This window comes from Myotis myotis, unplaced genomic scaffold (assembly GCF_014108235.1).
Source record: "Myotis myotis isolate mMyoMyo1 unplaced genomic scaffold, mMyoMyo1.p scaffold_m19_p_18, whole genome shotgun sequence".
Lineage (NCBI taxonomy): Eukaryota > Metazoa > Chordata > Mammalia > Chiroptera > Vespertilionidae > Myotis > Myotis myotis.
This window is the reverse complement of record NW_023416322.1, coordinates 42,052,115-42,070,122: the sequence shown is the minus strand read 5'-3', so window position 1 is coordinate 42,070,122 and position 18,008 is coordinate 42,052,115. Positions and strand designations below refer to the sequence as shown.

The 18,008-nt window shown below is 48.7% G+C and overlaps 1 protein-coding gene across 1 annotated transcript in view; it reads right to left on the bottom strand.

Moving 5' to 3' along the window:
* The window catches only part of DPYD (dihydropyrimidine dehydrogenase), a 351,367-nt gene that overhangs the window by 112,460 nt on the left and 220,899 nt on the right, over positions 1–18,008 (bottom strand). Inside the window, exon 14 of the mRNA XM_036344651.1 lies at positions 2,580–2,744. Coding sequence (XP_036200544.1) covers positions 2,580–2,744 — 165 coding nt within the window. The remainder of the gene's footprint in view (positions 1–2,579; positions 2,745–18,008) is intronic.

The following is an 18,008-nucleotide window of genomic DNA, read 5'->3' as shown; positions in this document are numbered from 1 at the left end:
GTTTCCAGGGAGATGGGAGGAACATGTGAACGGTCTCTCCTTCCCATGTGACCTTGGAACCACCCGCCAGGGCCTCCTCGTCCTGGCTTCCTCATCTATTTCCTGTCGTTTCACAACAGGGGCCCACTGTCCTGACTTCAGACTCCTGCCCGGGGAGGGGCGCTCAGGACAGGCCCTTGCTCAGGGCGGTTTTCCCGGAGGCACAACGGTTCATCTAAATCAGCGATGGCGAACCTTCTGAGCTCGGCGTGTCAGCATTTTGAAAAACCCTAACTTAACTCTGGTGCTGTGTCACATATAGAAATCTTTTGATTTTTGCAACCATAGTAAAACAAAGACTTATATTTTTGATATTTATTTTATATATTTAAATGCCATTTAACACAGAAAAATCAACCAAAAAAATGAGTTCGCGTGTCACCTCTGACACGCGTGTCAGAGGTTCGCCATCACTGACCTAAATGCTACCGCAGCAATCCCTGGGCAAGTGTAGTTCATGTTGTTCTGACGTTGCATTCAAAGTGAGCCTGGACTTCTGAGGGCCTGACGGACCATGGAGAGGACACTGTTATGAGACAGGAGCAGGGATGTGACAAGTAAATTGCCAGCTCAAGTTCTGGCTTCGGCGTCGAACTGCTGTGTAAGCTTGGGCGTGTTACCTGACCTCCGTGTGCCTCGGTTTCCTCATCTGTGAAGCGGGGGAAATAACTGTCCCTGTCTGATAAGGTTCCCAACAGGCTAAATGAGTGTTCAAGTGTATAAGCATTTGGACCTTACCGAGCACAGAGTGAATCCTGTATAAATGTTCAGTTATTACTGTTATTACCAGTGCCAGGGGCACGGATTTGTGCACATTGAAAGGAAATCTGGTGCAGGTGAACCAGATTCAGGGCCGACAGGGCCCCAGCAGCAAGCTAACCTACCTGCCAGACTGTCTGCCCCCTGGTGGTCATTGTGCATCATAGCTACCGGTCAGACGGTCGAATGGTTGCTTAGGCTTTTATATATATAGATTATTATCATCATTATTTTATTGCACGTTTAGTACCTAGCATAGTACTTAATACTCTGGGCCAGGGGTGGCGAACCTTTTTTCTGCCAAGGGTCACTTGGATATTTATAGCATCATTCTCTGGCCATACAAAATGATCAACTTAGAAATTAGCCTCTCTGTTTAGTCAAAGATTTAATAAACTCACCCCAAATGCCTTGGCAAGGTCAGACATTCCCCACCCTTGCTCTAGGCCAAGGTTAAAAATATACTGAATGCTTTTATGGCTGACTGCCTTTTGTCCGTGTCGTTCTGAGAAAAGCTTCCCCAAAGATGTGTGTCCATTAAAACTCAAATAACTCAACATGGTGGGTCATCAGACATGACAGCATAATGAAAAAACACAAGTAATTGCGAGATCAAGCCCAGAAAATGAAAAACTCCAAATAAGTGGGAGCTACAGATTTCAGGGGAGTCTGGGTCCCTGCACGTCCGAAAGGCCGACTCGAGGGAGATGAATTATGTTCTATGTTATCACATTTTGTTTCAAGGTAAGCGCTTTCTATAAGGAAATAGGACTGGATGGCGCAGGCAGCAGCGGGACATCCAAAGTCCCTTGTAAGTTTTCCTTCTATCAGTTTTTTGGGGGGAACATCCACAGTTTCATTAGATTTTAAAATATATATCATTAGAATACTTGAAGTATTCTTATTTATCTTCCATGAACTGATGGAAAAAAGTCTTTTCTACAACACACATGCACGCGCGCACGCGCACAAACACACACACTCCCCTAAACTTTAATTTACCACCAGCTCATTCAGATAGAAAGGGAAGGAGGGAGGAAGGGAGGGAGGGAGAGGAAGAGAGAGAGAGAGAGATGCATGTGTTCATTTGTGTATGTGGAGGGGGAGAGATGGGAGGAGGGAAAGAGAGAGCATGAATGAATAACGTTAAGAACAACTCCAACCAGTTACTGAAGAGAAAACACGCTCTACCGGGTAAAACACCGCAGGCGACACACAAAAGCCCACAAAGAATGCGTGCGCCCGATTTTACCGGAATATTTGTGCTCGGGGCTTTAGAAGTAACAAGATCATTGACTCATTTAGTGTGAAGGGTGTTAAAATTATCTGGCAGATTATTTCCCACTGAAAACACAGAAATAAACTTTACAAGCAGATCCTTGGCTCCTGCCTCGGGTTCGCACTTACAGTGACGGATGGTCTGCGATGCCTCGGGAAGGCCGCCGCCGTCATGAACACCAGCCGCGGAGAGTGAAAAGCAGCCCGACAGCGCGGCTGGTTCTGGTTCTTGCCGCTCTGCCTCGCTGCTCCCCCCACAAATGCAGACGCCTCCCCCTCCGCACGGCCCCATTTATAACCCGGCCCCGCGCGGCACCGGGTTTCATGAGCTCTCGGGCTCTTCTTTCTTTTGTATCTCTCTGTGCATCAGCAAAGCCACTGGCAGGTGCTTTAATAAAATATACTATGTGCATTAATATTTATAAGCCTATGAATTGATGTTTAAATAAACATTCACCAGCTTAATGCCAATTCTTTAGTTTCAGACGTTAAATCACACTTACGCGGTCCGGGAAGTCGGCCTTGAGCTCCGTGACACTCTGGCACCAGTAGGCGGCCGTCTTCTCGCTGATGAGCTCGATGTTGAGGAAGGAGCTCTGCCCGGGGCCGTAGGAGGGCCCGGAGGTGGTCCCCCGGATGATTCTGGGCGAGACGTTCGTCACGATGTCCTACGGGAAGAGTCATGACACTGAGCCGCCGTCCGGCAAAGGAAACCCTGATCTTCATTCTATGCTCATTTCCTCGGGGCAGTATTTTACCAAGTCCCTGCTCACATTTTTAGAGGATAACTTTAAAATATATCTTATCAACACTTAAAAAAAAATCTTTACTGTTGAAAGTATTACCTATGTCCCCTTTCCCCCACTAAAATATATTTTAAGTAATAGTGGAGACTTAACTCGTTCCAAATGCAAGAGTAAAATCAGTTATTCGTTAGCTTTATTTAAATGACATCCTGTGATGATAAGATTAGCAGAGTGAGAAGAAATTTTAAAAAAAGTAAATTCATTTTTACGGGTGTTGGGCCTACACATGTGAATTTATTTGCAATTGAATAAGAAAAACATGATAAGTAACATGTAAGAGGATCATTTCAGCCCATCTAATCCAAGTATTTCCAATGAGATTTTAATTCCAATGAATAAGAGTTAATGCTTATAAAGGGAAAAAATGTTTTCCTAAAAGGTAGTTCTCGGGTACCTGAGCCAACAAGTACATACATATTGGTACTGCTGGCTCCCCCAGCGTTCACACACATCCTGACATCCGAACGGGGTCACCCAACCCCAGGGCTCCATCTAGGAACCCCCACTCCATGAGAACCCACTCTGCGGACACCAAACCTTCCCGAGCTCTGTAAACAGTAAACCGCCCAATTAACCTGCTTGTTAAGGCTAATTAACGACCCACCACCGCGTCTATAGCTTAACAAAACAGAATAACATGCGCACATTAGCAAAAACTGAAAGAAAAAGGAAAAAAGAAGAAAATGGTTTCTTCTGCCAACTTCCAATTAAAATTAGTTTTGAGTAAAGGTCATTTAGTGGAGGATTTTTATCAGAATTAGTCATTTAAGTACCCCTCCTCACCATCTTGTCACTTCTAGGGAGATAACATGAACCCCCATTAGTAGATAGCAATTAAGGTCAATTTACATATTTTAATTAAGAACCACCCCATATAAAACAATTAGCGTAATAGGCATCCTAACTGGATTTCATAACATTTGGACGTTTTTCCAACTAGATAGACAGGAAACCTTAATTAGCATTAATTAGTACTGATCTGCATATGTTTGATAAGGCATACCCTTGCCACAAAAGATTATTTATTCCCGAATCTGCCAAATGCTACAGTTGCTGAGGATAAAAGGACTTTTCTTCCCGCTGCATGATAATTCCCGGTAATTTACATTCACTTTTACATTCGAATTAGTATATTATAACATAGCTGGGATAAATGTTACAATCAGCCTCCTTAAATATGTACATTTTTACTTATAGGAACCCTGCCAGTTAATGTTTTACTAATTAAGCCTTTTCACGGCTATTGTCATTGTGGGCAACATCCCCAGCTTCACTTTGATTTGCTATTAGGGAGCCTTGTTACAGGATCTTAATGGAGTCACTCTGGGAAGCTGAAGCCCTGTGGGTCAGGATTTTGTCGCTGCAAATGCTTAATTCCACGCTCTGCGTCCCTGTACCCCTGCGCCCCTGCACCCGAGTTTGCACCCCCGCGCCCCTGCGCCCCTGCACCCGAGTTTGCACCCCCGCGCCCCTGCGCCCCTGCACCCGAGTTTGCACCCCCACGCCCCTGCACCCGAGTTCTGCGCCCCTGCACCCCGAGTTCTGCGCCCCTGCACCTCTGTGCCCCTGCGCCTTTGCACCCCTGATTCCTGCACCCCTGCACCTGGGCTCCCCTGCATCCTGGTGCATGGAGGCTGCACAGCCCCCCAGACAGGACCTCTCATGCTGTGCAGCTGTGGTCCTAGGACACCTGTCCACAAGTGGTGAGCTTGGCCTCGCTCCCCCGGGAGCTTCTAGGACCTTCCTGCTGGCTGGCCTTGAAGGCTGGGTCACTCTGATCTCTAGGATCCCAACAGAAAGTCTCTGTTCAGATACAAACCAACTTCTAGTCTTTCCTAGCGCAGGTGGGTGGGAATCCCTGGCCGGGTCCCTGGCCCCCTAGGGGGCTTCTTGGATGCCCCCCTCTCAGGATCATAACTAATTACAGCTGCCTCTGTGTCTGTGCCCTGGGCCGAGCGCACATCTGCAGTGTGTGTGTAAGAAAAATTTAACATCATAAAATAGAAAAGACTCAGGATGGAAGAACGGCACCCAGGCTAAGGATGGTCCCCGCATTCTGAGCCGTGCGCTACCTTGCAGTCACCCCATAACATCAAGGCCACCTTAGCCGGAAGGGTCAATAAGCCAGCACTTGCCCTGGAGGGCAGTCAAGCAAATGCTTCTTTTTAAAAATGCTCTCTCCTTCCCCGCTACCCCCACCGTGACACCTTCAAACGGCACGACGGCCCTGATTGGTTTGGCTCAGTGGATAGAGCGTCGGCCTGTGGACTGAAGGGTCCCAGGTTCAATTCCGGTCAAGGGCATGTACCTTGGTTGCGGGCACATCCCCAGTAGGGGGTGTGCAGGAGGCGGCTGAATTGATGTTTCTCTCTTATCGATGTTTCTAACTCTCTCTCTTCCTCTTCCTTCCTCTCTGCAAAAAATCAATAAAGTGTATTTTAAAAACAAAACAACAACCAAAAAAAAAAAACGGCACGACGACCACGAGAGCTTCCTCCTCTGTGTATGTGAGTGAAGTTCACGGCCAATGCTGGGCTTGCTTCACTTTCCTGGAATCTGGGGTTGACTGTAAATACACCAGCATCTCCTTAACCAGGACGGAACGGGGGCAGGAAATCCAAGGCAGAGGGGTCCTCTGCGCCTCTCTGCTGATTTCTGATACTGTTTCCCTAGACAGGTCAGTTTCTTGTTCTTTATCTCAAGCAAAATAAAAGCAAACAAAAAAATATGTGTGTATATACACTGAGTGGCCAGATTATTATGACCACCCCATCAGTACTTCGTTGGGCCACCTTTTGCCTTCAATACTGCGGTGATTCTTCTTGGCACTGACTCCACGAGATGTTGAAAGGTGATGCGCGGAATCTGACACCATGCCCGATGAATAGCACTGTCCAGTTCTGTGAGATCTGATGGTTGTGGAACCAGCTGCCTCATGGCTCTTTCAACTTCATCCCACAAATGCTCAATTGGATGGAGATCTGGTGACTGTGGGGGCCACCTGAGCAAGGTAAAGTCTCCCTCATGTTCTTGGAACCACTCCTGCACAATATGAGCACCGTGGCATGGCGCACTGTCTTGTTGGAAGAAGCCATCTCCATTGGGATACGCCATCAACATGACAGGACGTTTTCTTGGTAACTGCAGACAGCAAAGGTGTTCGAACAGGCCTTCGGCTGTTTTGCTGGTACTTGCTCCGTGGCTCTGAGCGCCAACAATCATCCCACCTTCAAAGGCTGTTAACTCGCGTTGTTTACCCGCATCTTCAGAAAAAAATCACTTCTACTGTCGTGGTAAACAACCTGCTTCCCTATTTATAATGGTCTGGCCCTCTAGCAACTTCAGTGCGAAATTATCGCTAATTTGCCTACAAATGTCGGGTGGTCATAATAATCTGGCCACTCAGTGTATGTGTTCATTAGGAACCCAGCGCGCGAAGTTGCGCAGTGCTGCCCACCCACCTGCGGCCCTGCCGTGACACCCGGACCTGTCCACACAGAGCTCCAGGGCGCCTGGCCCAGCCCTCAAACCCTCTGGCCTTCTCTGGCCGCTTCAAGCCCCGCCCTCAGTCCCTCCAGTCACCTCGGGCTGGTCCCGCCTTCTCCAGGCGTCTCCCCTATTCCGCCCCATCTCTGCAGCAATGCCCCAGCTAATATGCTAATGGTCTGGTTGTTACCCATTATGGCGTCCCAACCATTAGCATATTAGCTCTTTATTAGTGTGTGTATGTGTGTGTAATAGTGTATTAGTGTGTGTGTGTGTGTGTATATATATCTTTTCCTCTCCCTCTTCTGTCCTCTCTCCGAAATTAATAAAAATGTATTAAAAAAACAAGAACAGTCCAAATTACAGATGCCTACTGTGTAGAACCTATCAACTACCCATCATAGCAATTTTAAAATACGGCCTATTCCAAATTCAACCAAAGTGTCAAGATTCATGCGCACCCAGCCATAAACCAGCCACAGAAAGTTTATTCTCAGCGTACTTTCCCAATGCAGTTATGTTTGCTACGGCGTTGCCGAAAACCTTCCGCACTGGCTGGAGGCTTCTTGGAATTTTTAAATTAAGTGCAAGATGAATGAAGACTTGGATTCGACCAATTATCCCTGGTTATTTGATTAGAGTTTAGAGTTAGAGCTTCAATAATTGGGCAATAATTTACTGACGCTTTTGACCTGGGAATACTAGAATTCGGGTTTAATCCTGTAAGATAATAATTTGCTTTAATATTTAGTAGCTCAGTCATATTAGCATTGCTTCAGGGAGTTAATGTAACAAATAAACACATTCCAGAGCCGTTAGAACAGATAAGAGCTCATTCTCTATAGCAGAGAAGATGAATTACCTAGTTCTAACCCCGATGCAGGAACCATATTCAGATTTTTGAAAATGGATGGCTATAGGTAAGAAAGCAGAGGCGCTATGCTGCTCCGTGTGACATTGTCACTAATTATAAAATGGAGTGCGGGTGACCTCCGACCTTGAAGTGACGACGGCGATATTTCAGCATTAGCAAAGAGCTCTGAATGGTAAACAGGCTGATTATATTTGTTTAAGTTCATTTACTTGACCTCTCTTAGCCTAAAAAGACTACAGTTGTTTCCATGGTTACCAATGGATTGAGACAGTCACCACGGTCTCGCTACACAGAAAAAGGACACTTCGCGGCGATGACTGGCTAAGAGACTAGGAAAAGAAATGGGGTCCAAAAGAGTTGGACGAAAATAAAAAATAAAATGCACCGAGGGAACCACAGCTACTATATCAGAGCAGATGCATTTTAGAGAGAGATGTTATTGAATGAAAAGAGCAAAGTGGGAAAAAATACATGGGATATGATACCTAAAACCAGCAAAGCACTACAATATATTGTGCAGTGAAACATACTTTTGGGGCAAAGCATAAGCAAGAGACTAATTAAAAATAACGCAGGAGCGTGCCTGCTGGAAGAGGTAGGTCTGGGAGAGAAGGCGGGGAGGATGGGTCCCTGTGAGTGACAGACAATCTTAAAGACGCGTTACCCCTGAAAGGCAGAAACCCCGCGGGAGTGAGGAATCTGCACGGAGATGTGGGCAGCACCGTGAGGACTGTTATAAGCTACCGGGAACGTGCAACGGGCATACCTGCAACCCCGAAGCTTAAATCTCTGGGATGTTTGTTTCTTTTATAACATCCAAGATTCTCCTGTGAACTGGTTGGTCTTGACAAACAAATCTTTTAATGACTTGGTTTTCTGAGCTAGAGTGTCAGAAATGAAACGGACTGCAGAATTAACTGTTGGCGGGAAGACACCACTCTCTACAGAGGTGGGACTTAACTCTACATCGTTCCCTAAAACAGGAGACTCGCCCGGCCAATGAAGGGAACAGCAGACGCCCTGTTTAGTGGCATGTTCCCCTGACTACCAGCTCGTGTACTGCTACCCTGGGAATAGTGAGAAGTAAAATAAACCTTCACAGTGGCCCAGTTTCCGGTAACTCCACTGTTAAGATCTCTAACATTTTATTTTCTCAGGAACTAAGGATATTAATATTTGATTACTCTCAAAAATAAACTTGATAATGGTCAGAATCATCTCCCGTTGGCTGTTTTGGAGGGTAAAATGGAGAGGATGACAAGGTCTTCTTCATACATCAAGTTTTCCCGCCTGGTGTCTTAAAGAAAGACAGGGCTGGGGGTTGGCCTATGAACTAGGAGGTCACTGTTCGATTCCTGGTCAGGGCACATGCCCGGGGTTGTGGTCTCAATCCCCAGTAGGGGGCGTGTGGGAGGAAGCTGGTCTATGATTCTCTCTCACCATTGGTGTTTCTATCTCTCTCTCCTTTTCCCTTCCTCTCTAAAATCAATTTAAAGACAGCACCCAAAAACCTGAATGAGTGACCAAATCTATCCATCTGTCCTCAGGAACTTTCAACCTATCTATCCATGAGGAAAACAGTAAAATAGACGGGTCCTCACACTCTGTCTCCTGCTGCTCCCACTAAACCAGGCCTTTGAGACACTAACGTGGCTTGTCCACTGGTGCCCAGCCCCCAGTCAACACTGGAGACGGGGCCAGAATCCAGGGGTGGTCATGTGATCTGGAGAATAAAAATACTAGTAATAATGGCGATCCCTTAATGCCTGATGTATGTGATAACAATCGGGACTCACTTTGGTTGTGAGAAAAGTCAACTTGACCACTGAGCCATGCCGGCCGGGCTCCCATTCGAGTTATTTATACTCAGAGCTCACAGCAGCTGTGCGTTCGCCCAGATACATTTTATAAGAAACAGACGAAGAGCTTTTCCGGGGCCAGTATCAGATGGATTAGAATGGGATTAATTAAGGACAGACTGATTAAATTATTGGGTTCACTGTTCAGATAAGAGGTTTCAGATACACTCTGCCCAACGGTAATTGACTTAGCAGGTCCTGCTGGCCTGCCCGGAAGACGCGCCTGGGATGGGCGTGCGGACGTGGTGCAGGCCCCGGACGGCAGCTGGGAGGGTGTGCGCACGAGCCAGTTCCAATCATTCTTAATCACCCTCAAGTATCAGTGCAGAATGTTCGAGGAAAGGAGTAAGTGATTTTTAAAATTTGGTATAAAACTTGTGTAAATGCTGCGCTGTAACTCTAGATGGCGCTGCAAATGAAATGGGTGCCAGCGAAGGAAGGGAGCAGAGTGTCTAAAACAGCGGTTCTCAACCTGTGGGTCGCGACCCCTTTGGGGGTTGAACGACCCTTTCACAGGGGTCGCCTCTGACCGTCAGAAAACACATATATAATTACATATTGTTTTTGTGATGAATCACTATGCTTTCATTATGTTCAATTTGTAACAATGACATTGGGGGTCACCACAACATGAGGACCTGTATGAAAGGGTCGCGGCGTTAGGAAGGTTGAGAACCACTGGAAAAGAATCAGACAAGAGTTTTCCATCCCTGCACAAAAACACAACACCCCCCAAATCTTATAATGCAGCACATTTAAAAACACCGGACAGGACAGGAACAAAGCAGGGGAGGCACAGCTGGGCCAGTGTCAGATAAGGAAATCTCCGGGAGATCAGAAATGACAAGGACACGGAGGTCCCCGAGGACAAGCCAGCCGCAGGGCACGGTGCTCACCCTCGAGGTTTCTCCAGCCCCTGGTGGCCCAGCGCCTGAGTCCTTGTGGCTTAAAAACGCCACAGAGAGGGAGGTCAGGGCCCAAGCATGGAGGGAGGGAGATCAGCAACCTCCTCGTAGAAGCCAGGCCAACAAAAAGGGATGCTCTCTCTCAATTTGGGAGCTAGAAAATAATTACAGCGCGTTGGGTATGTGTCCTTTCCAGCCTCCGTATTAGCTTTAAAACAAAAACAGAAACGTCTAAGAATTCAACCTGTGTGAGCCCCAAAACCAGACACCGAAAATTTGGTTGGAAAGTGGCTCCCGGAAACTGGCCTGCACATTGTGAACAGTATCAGGCTGGAAAGACTGCTCTCAGACACGTACGATCTGGGAGTCCAGGGGCGCAGGACTTACCACCCGGAATGCGACTCTGTGGCGTCAGGGTTCTCGTGCGAGGGTGGTTCTCAAGAAACAACAAGCTGGGAAGAGCTTCCTACCTTCCCCGTGACTGCCTCACCGGTCTGGACAGAGGGCCTGGTCCGGGAAGAGCGGTGCCCCCGGGGATACCGTGAGAACACGGGCCGGGGTGCGGCGGAGCGGGGCAGGGCTCGGAGACCACCATCCTGCTGGTCTCGGGGTTACAGATGGCCCCGCCAGCATCTGTGTACCCAACATTTGCTTCCCCGTCTACCTGTGACCTGCTTTCCTACCCGGGGAAGCCTCAGACTCCTGCCCCTCGCCGTTCCTTCAGAAAGGCCTGTAGACCCGTGGCCCTCCTATTCTAATGGCGTCCCCGTCCCTACAAAATTAAAATGGATTTTCTCCTGTTAATCCATCCCGGGTCAACTTAATTCTTTTTTTAAAAAAATATTTTTATGGATTTTTAGAGCGAGAGGAAGGGAGAGGGATAGAGAGACACAAACATTGATGAAAGAGGAGGTCATGGATGGGCTGCCTCCTGCACGCCCCCACCAGGGGACCGAGCCACAACCCAGGCATGTGCCCTGACGGGGAATGGAACCGTGACCTCCAGGTTCATAGGACGACGTTCAACCACTGAGCCACACCAGCCGGGCTCAATTTAATTCTTAAACCAGCCAGAAGAACCTAGAACAGTGGCTTTTTTTCTTTTTCTTTTTGAATCTCAGGCTCATTTTAAAATCACTTCAGGCAACACACACACAGTTTTGGCTACTGAAGGAAATCCACCAAGACCCTCCTGACTGAAACGGGAAGAGCCGGTGGGAGGGAGGGAGGGAGGGAAGAGGGAGTTTACTTCTGCCAAGAATCGGGGAAGCCATTCGGCTGAGGAAAAAGCACTTGTTGGAGCAAATAGACAAATAGACTCCCCTCACTACAAGGTAAGCAGCCCGGAGACTGAATAATGGAAATAATAAGGTTGAAAGTCTGTGTCCTCAGAGCTCTGATCTCCCGACTCCATGGCATTCTCTCCTGTGTTAGGCCCCAAAGATGCTCGTATTATGTGATTTTACAAAACACCACTTAGAGAGCGTGCTGTGTACTGGGGCGCTTCAGCCTTGACAAACAATGACTTGATATCGCATTCAGCGGAATACAAAAAGCAATCTTCATCACAGGTTAAAATTAGCCTCGGACAATAAGCGCTTTCCTCCCGCACATCTCCTTTGAGGAAAGGCAGGCGGGTGAACTGAAGGACACGGGAAAAACTTCCTGCCTCTGTCCTCTAAAGTTTTCCCAAGTTTTCTTTTTTTCTCTTTTATACTTTCGTAAGGGATACTGTTTTGCTTAACTGGTGATACCACGTGGCTTTGTAGATTTTATAAATTGGAATCAAAATCAAATAAAAACCACCAGGCAAACAAAGGGGCTGAGAATTCCAGACCTCGGGACACGTTCCCCGTAATGGGACTCGATGCCAATCGTCAGGACCACAATTTTCGGAACTCGTGTGGGAGGAGGACATGGCTGTGGCCCAACAAGACTTCACTTATAAAACTGGCAGAGGGCCAGACCTGGGCGTGCGGGCCTGGGTTTGCCGACCTCTGTTCTAGGTCGGAGACGCCCAAAGACGTGCCCTCGGGCCAAATCCTCCTTGTAACCGTCACTCAGGACACACAGCGTCCTGCTGAGGCCTCGACTGGACTTTTCCTGGAGTGTGGTCACGAGGGATCTGAGGTTGAGGTGCTGCTCCATCAGAGGGTGGCGGTGTCGGCGCTGACGGAGCCATGGACTAGCAGGTAAAAAGTCTCAGGGGAGCCCAGAGCTGATGGTGTCTGTGGGAGTCCTCTCCTGGTCAGCATCCTCTCGGTAACCATGCACGTCCACAGTGTAGCGTGGCCCGGCGATGCCAGGAGCCGTGACAGAGACCATGTCCCTCCCACCCTGTCACTCTGCACGGACCCAACCCAGGTCCTTTTCCCAGCTAAGTGAGCTCTATTCTGAGTCTCTCGGTCCCAACCTGTCTTTTTAGTCCCTATTTCATTTATTTCTGCTTTAATTTTTGTTATTCCCTTCCTTCTACTACCTTTGAGCTTCATTTGTGTTTCTTTTTCTAGTTTCTTCGGGTGTAAAATTATGTTATTCTTTTGGGACGTTTCTTGTGTCCTGTATCTTGAAGCAGGCATTTATTGCTATGAACTTCCCTCTCAGAACGGTGTTCGCTGCATCCCATACATTTTAGTGTTACATTACGAATTCCATTGGTCTCACGTTATTATTTCTCTTCTGACTTTCTTTAATCCATTGGTTGTTCAGTAACATGTTGATTAATCTCCACATATTTGTGAATTTTCCAGGTTTTTTTTCAGGTACTTAATTTCTAGTTTCATACTACTGTGGTCAGAAGAGATGCTGGATACCAATTCAGTCCACTTAAATTTACTAAGATTTGTTTGTGGCCTTAACATGTGATCTATCGTGGAAAATGTTCCCCGTGCACTGGACAACATGTATTCTGCTGCTTGTGAATGGAAGGTTCTGTAAATATCTAAGTCCATGGAAGGCTGTTTCCTTATTGAATCTATGTCTGGAGATCTATCCGCTGAGGTAGGCGGGTCTTCGAGTGCCCTGCTAATATTGTATGACCGCCCACGTCTCCATTTCGGCCGGTTAATATTTGCTGTTTATATTTAGGTGCTCGCACGTCCGGTGCACGAACATTTACAAATGTTCTATCTTCTTGTTGGACTGATCCCTTTATTTTATGTCCCACCCTTCTATTCCTCTTTTTATAGAATTTGGAAAATTGTTTTCCATCAAGGAAGCACCTAATGGATGGGGAAGGAAGCAGATATGAGTGGCTTTACTGCTGAAACTAAGAAAAACAAACAAATGAAATCTCCTCTCCACTGTGTAGCTGTGAGGCCGCACTGCTCTTCTGAGTCCTGTTCTTTCCCAGCGACCTCCAATGCCACTTTGAAGCAGCATCTGCACAGAGTCAGGGAGACCGCGTGGGGCAGCATGAAGCCTGGCTGTGGGTGGACAAACCCGCCTCTTAGCCACGGGGCCCTGAACCACTTCCCACGTCTCTGCGATCCTCTCCTCAGTTATCACACCATGTGGACAGGGATGATTTCCAAGAGCCGCTGTAAAGATGAAATCAGACGGTCTGCGTCACAGGACACCTATGTTGCTTCAACCGCAGTGTCCACTGCAGGCGTTTTCAGGGGATGTGGAGGGGCCTCGACAGGAGGATTTGGTCCTAGGTCTTGGCACCCTCAGATTAAACGTGGATTCCCCCCTAAAGTAGCAGCATCGGATTCTCCAGCCAACATTCGTGGCATCGCGGCCACTGGGGAGGGCACTGTCAAACCGCTTGCATGGGAGCAGCACTGTGATGGGGCCGCCCACGCCCGGGGTGGCGGGCTCCCCTCTGTGGCCTCACCCTCAGGAAGGTCGCTTGGGAGGCTGTATTTTTCACTCATTTCCACGCGTCCAGGGGGGAAGAGCAGGTTTTGCTTCAGACGAGTCTCATCCATCGCTGAGTGGCTCTTGCCGTCACAAAACACGATGGCGCTCTCCAGGAGGAAGCTCGGTGCAGCCACACCAGTGCCTGCAGTCGGGAGGGGCTTTAGGACGACTGGGGATCACATACTGAGAGCATGTGATTTTTAAGGAGCTTTTTTCCTAAGTCAAGGCATGCTGTGCGTAACAAGCTCCCCGCACAGCACACGCAGCCCTCAGTAACCCGCGCCCTGTCACGTTTCCCGTTCCTGTGTGAGTGTGGGCTGCGATCGGAGACTTGAAGCGATTTTAAATCAAACCCCTGTGGCCACATTCGCTGTCTGCGTCACACGGTGGGAGGGGCTGTGTGAAAACCCATCCCTAAGGGACCACACCCTGCTGGCCGGATCACAGTGGGTTAGCGCTCCACTAGACTTCTGACCTTCGACGCCGGCAAATCACAGTATGCTTTCCTTCGTTTTAAAATCTGCTTTTGATGCTGTGGCTGACTGTTCTGTCTACGCGGCTGTAAAAAGGAAGGAACTCTTACCATGTGCAACAGCATGGAGGGGCCTGGAGAGTGTTATGCTGAGCAAAATCTGCCAGTCAGAGAAAGACAAGTGTCACATGATCTCACTCAGATGTGGCATCTAATGAACAAAATACACAGATGAACAAAATAGATCCAGAGACACAGAAGCATGGAACAGATTGTGAATCTCAGAGGGAAGGGTGGGGGTGGAGGGAGATGGGGAGAGATTACCAAGGGAACCTACAGGCTCTATGTATAACCCACGGGCACAGACAATAGCCTGCTGACGGCCTGGGAGGGGTGGCTGCAGGGTGGAGGGGGTCAATGAGGAAATACACACACAAAAAAACCAAAGGGAACAGCTCTAACACTTTCAACAATAAAGATAAACTTTTAAAAATAAAACAAAACTAGCTTTTGTGCCCAAATGAAGATTGATTTTGCCAGCACCTCACCGTCTGAACATGCACCATAAATCACCAAGGACACAGACTGCAGATCTATGCTTCACGTCCCGGCAGCAATGATCTGCTACTTATCATCCTGAAGACAATACAGTTTCACCCCATCACCCCGAGCCTAAGGAAATTCCAGGAACGGAAAGGCTTTCAAATGTGAACAGGCTTTTGGATACCAAATTACCTTTGAAACCCCCAACCCAGAAGTATCGCTCACAAAATCCATGTGAAATACCGCTCCAATATTCTAAAAAATCAATAATTTAAACCACAGGTTGCACGTTTTTACTGCCTCCACGGCAGACTGTCATTTTTCGAAATGAAAATGCTAATGGCGCCGGGGGGGACAGCGCTGAGCAGGGGAACGCGGGAGCGAACCCTCGGATTGGCCAGACTCGCCGGTCTGATCTCCCCCTCGCTCATCCGTGACAGGATGTCTTTTAGAATCAACGACTTCCATCTCGGCGTCTCTCAACCACGCACGTCTCCGCTGTACTTTACACCCTTCTCTATGGGGCGTTACGGAGCGGGCTGCAGCGAGGCAGTCTGTCAACACGCACGCAGCAGGCAGCAGCCACCGGCCGCGCCCTCTCAGCTTCATCCCTGACTCGGACGCCCTGAAACGCTGCACGGAGCCCGGGGGCAGGGTCCTCCCGGCGGCCAACGCTGTCCCAGGGATCCTGCCGCCCGGAAACGCAGGCGGGAAGGCAGCCATGGAGATCCGGGCTTTCATTCAGAGCAAAACCCTTTCACTGCTCCTGGGATTATGTCTAATGTTTAAAAACGTCAGGCGTGCCTCTAGGGGTGCAGGCCTTCCTGGATGGGCCCTCGACTTGGATCTGCTCTACCCAACACGGAGCCTCGACTTAAAACCTAGCAAACCTGGTGAACACTGGGCTAGAGTCATTTTTTTTTTAATCCAAGAATTGGGACTGGGGACCCATGAAACAGAAAAATCTTACTGGAACCAGGGCCAGGGGGAGAAAAGCCAACCACCAGTGGTTGCCAACAAGCGTCAGACAGGACCCCTGGAGCTGCGGGGCTCCAGAGGGGGAATCTTGTCCATAAATCAGGCATCTGGGACCTGGCGAGCATTCTGCTCAGCGGAATAAGCCAGTAAGAAGGGGTTGTGCAACCTTCTGAGTCCAAGGAGGCCCGTACAGTGGAAGCCGGCGTGGGCTCGGCCGATACCCGGGTACCGTCTGGATTCTGAGCAGACTCTGGGAAGGGCCAAGCTCCACCTGAGGAGGGAGGAGAGGGACAGGGAGGCACAGAGGGGCAGGGGAGCAGGAGACAGAGTGTCCTCATCTTAATAAAGCGTAAAAATGTGTCGCCTGCCTGTCTCCCTGTCCCCTCCCTGCCTCGCTGCCAGTTAAACGTCTGGATATGGGTAGGGACTTCCCGGACACAGAGCTGGTCCTCTTGGTACTTTCTTCCCTCCGTTAGAAAACGTCCTATTTGGAGCTGCACCAGCAGGGCGTGCTCCACTGTCACCTCATTAGCACTGACTAGAGGCTAGTGCATGAATTCATGCACAGGTGGGGTCCGGCCGGCTGCCCCGATTGGGCCGGGCTGGCCAGGGGGAGGGGACACACGAGGTTGGCCAGCCGGTCCCGCCCCCTGGTCAAACTCCAGTTGAGGGGGCAATCTGCATATTAGCCTTCTATTATATAGGAGGACTAGACTCCATCGCCTTTGCACTCCCATCTGTGGTGTGTGGGACGGTTCATGCACCATTTGTCACACCTCAGCCGGGGAGGGGGACACATCGTCCTCGTGACTGAGATGTCCTTCACGGCCAGACCCCAAGGAGTGAATGAGATCCGCACGGGATGCTCACGGAGTTTATGTCCGTTTTAATTCATCATACGATGTCACATCCTGCTCTGCTACGGAACTTGCCCCCCTCGGAAGCTGGTTTTAGATTACAAAAGAAATGTTCTTATTGATTTTTGAGAGAGGAAGGGAGAGGGAGAGAAAGAGAGAAACATTGAGAGAGAATCACTGATCCACTGCCTCCTGCATGCCTGCAACTGGGGATCGAGCCCACAACCCGGGCATGTGCTCTGACTGGGAATTGAACCGTGACCTTCTGGTTCCTAGGTCGACGCTCGGCCACTGAGCCCTGCCGGCCAGGGGGTCAGGTTTCATTTTAGACTGAGTACACGGCACTCACACTGCAGAACTCTGCACTGGTACCTCATCTGGAGAAATACCAGCATTTTCAGCTCCGGCTGAACCACGCGGCTCTTCTCCAAGGAGGACCCTTTCCTTCCCGATGCCTGAGGTCCTTATAGGTGGACAGTCTCCTTCCTCCCTCCCGTTCCCGTGGCTGGCGCAGGACACAGGAACCCGATTCCTCCTCTTATGTGCCTTTGTCAGTGGGATGGCCATAAAAAGAATATATTGACACTTATATTTTAAAAAAGGTAGGGCTTCTGTTGTTAAACCTTCTTTTTGTGAAAAGGTGGGGAGGGAATCAGGGCTTAAAATAAAAGAGTTGTGCTGAGACGACAGAGGGCCGTGTATGACACGCTCTTATTGGGCGGGCCTTATTTTTAAGATACTAGTTGTCAATCACACCAGGAGTCAAAACCCGAGTGAGACACCACCTCACACTCATTTGAAGGCTGTAATGAGAAAGACCACAATGGTGGTGAGTACGGCAAGGAACCCCAGACCTCGAACATGGCTGGCGGGCATGGAACCTGGGCGCAGCTACATTGGAGAACAGTTTAATGGCTCGTTGAAATGTTAAACATAGTGTTACCATCTCGTTCAGTAATTCCTCACCTACTTCTGTTCATAAGGGAACTGAATACATACATCCACTCAAAAACATATCCCCGAAAATTCAACAAAACAGTACTTAGGGATAAAAAGTAGGAAAAAAACACAACCAAATATCCACATGCCAATGTACGGATAATCAAATTGTCATAAAGCCACAAAAAGGGAGGACGTCTGATACATGCTACAACATGGATGAGCTCTGAAACACTATGTTGAGTAAAAGCAAGCAGACACACAAGGTCACCTACTGCATACAAAACAGGCAAGTCCTCGAGGTGAGTGCACATTATGGTCTCCAGGGGATGCGGGAGTGGGGGCGGCT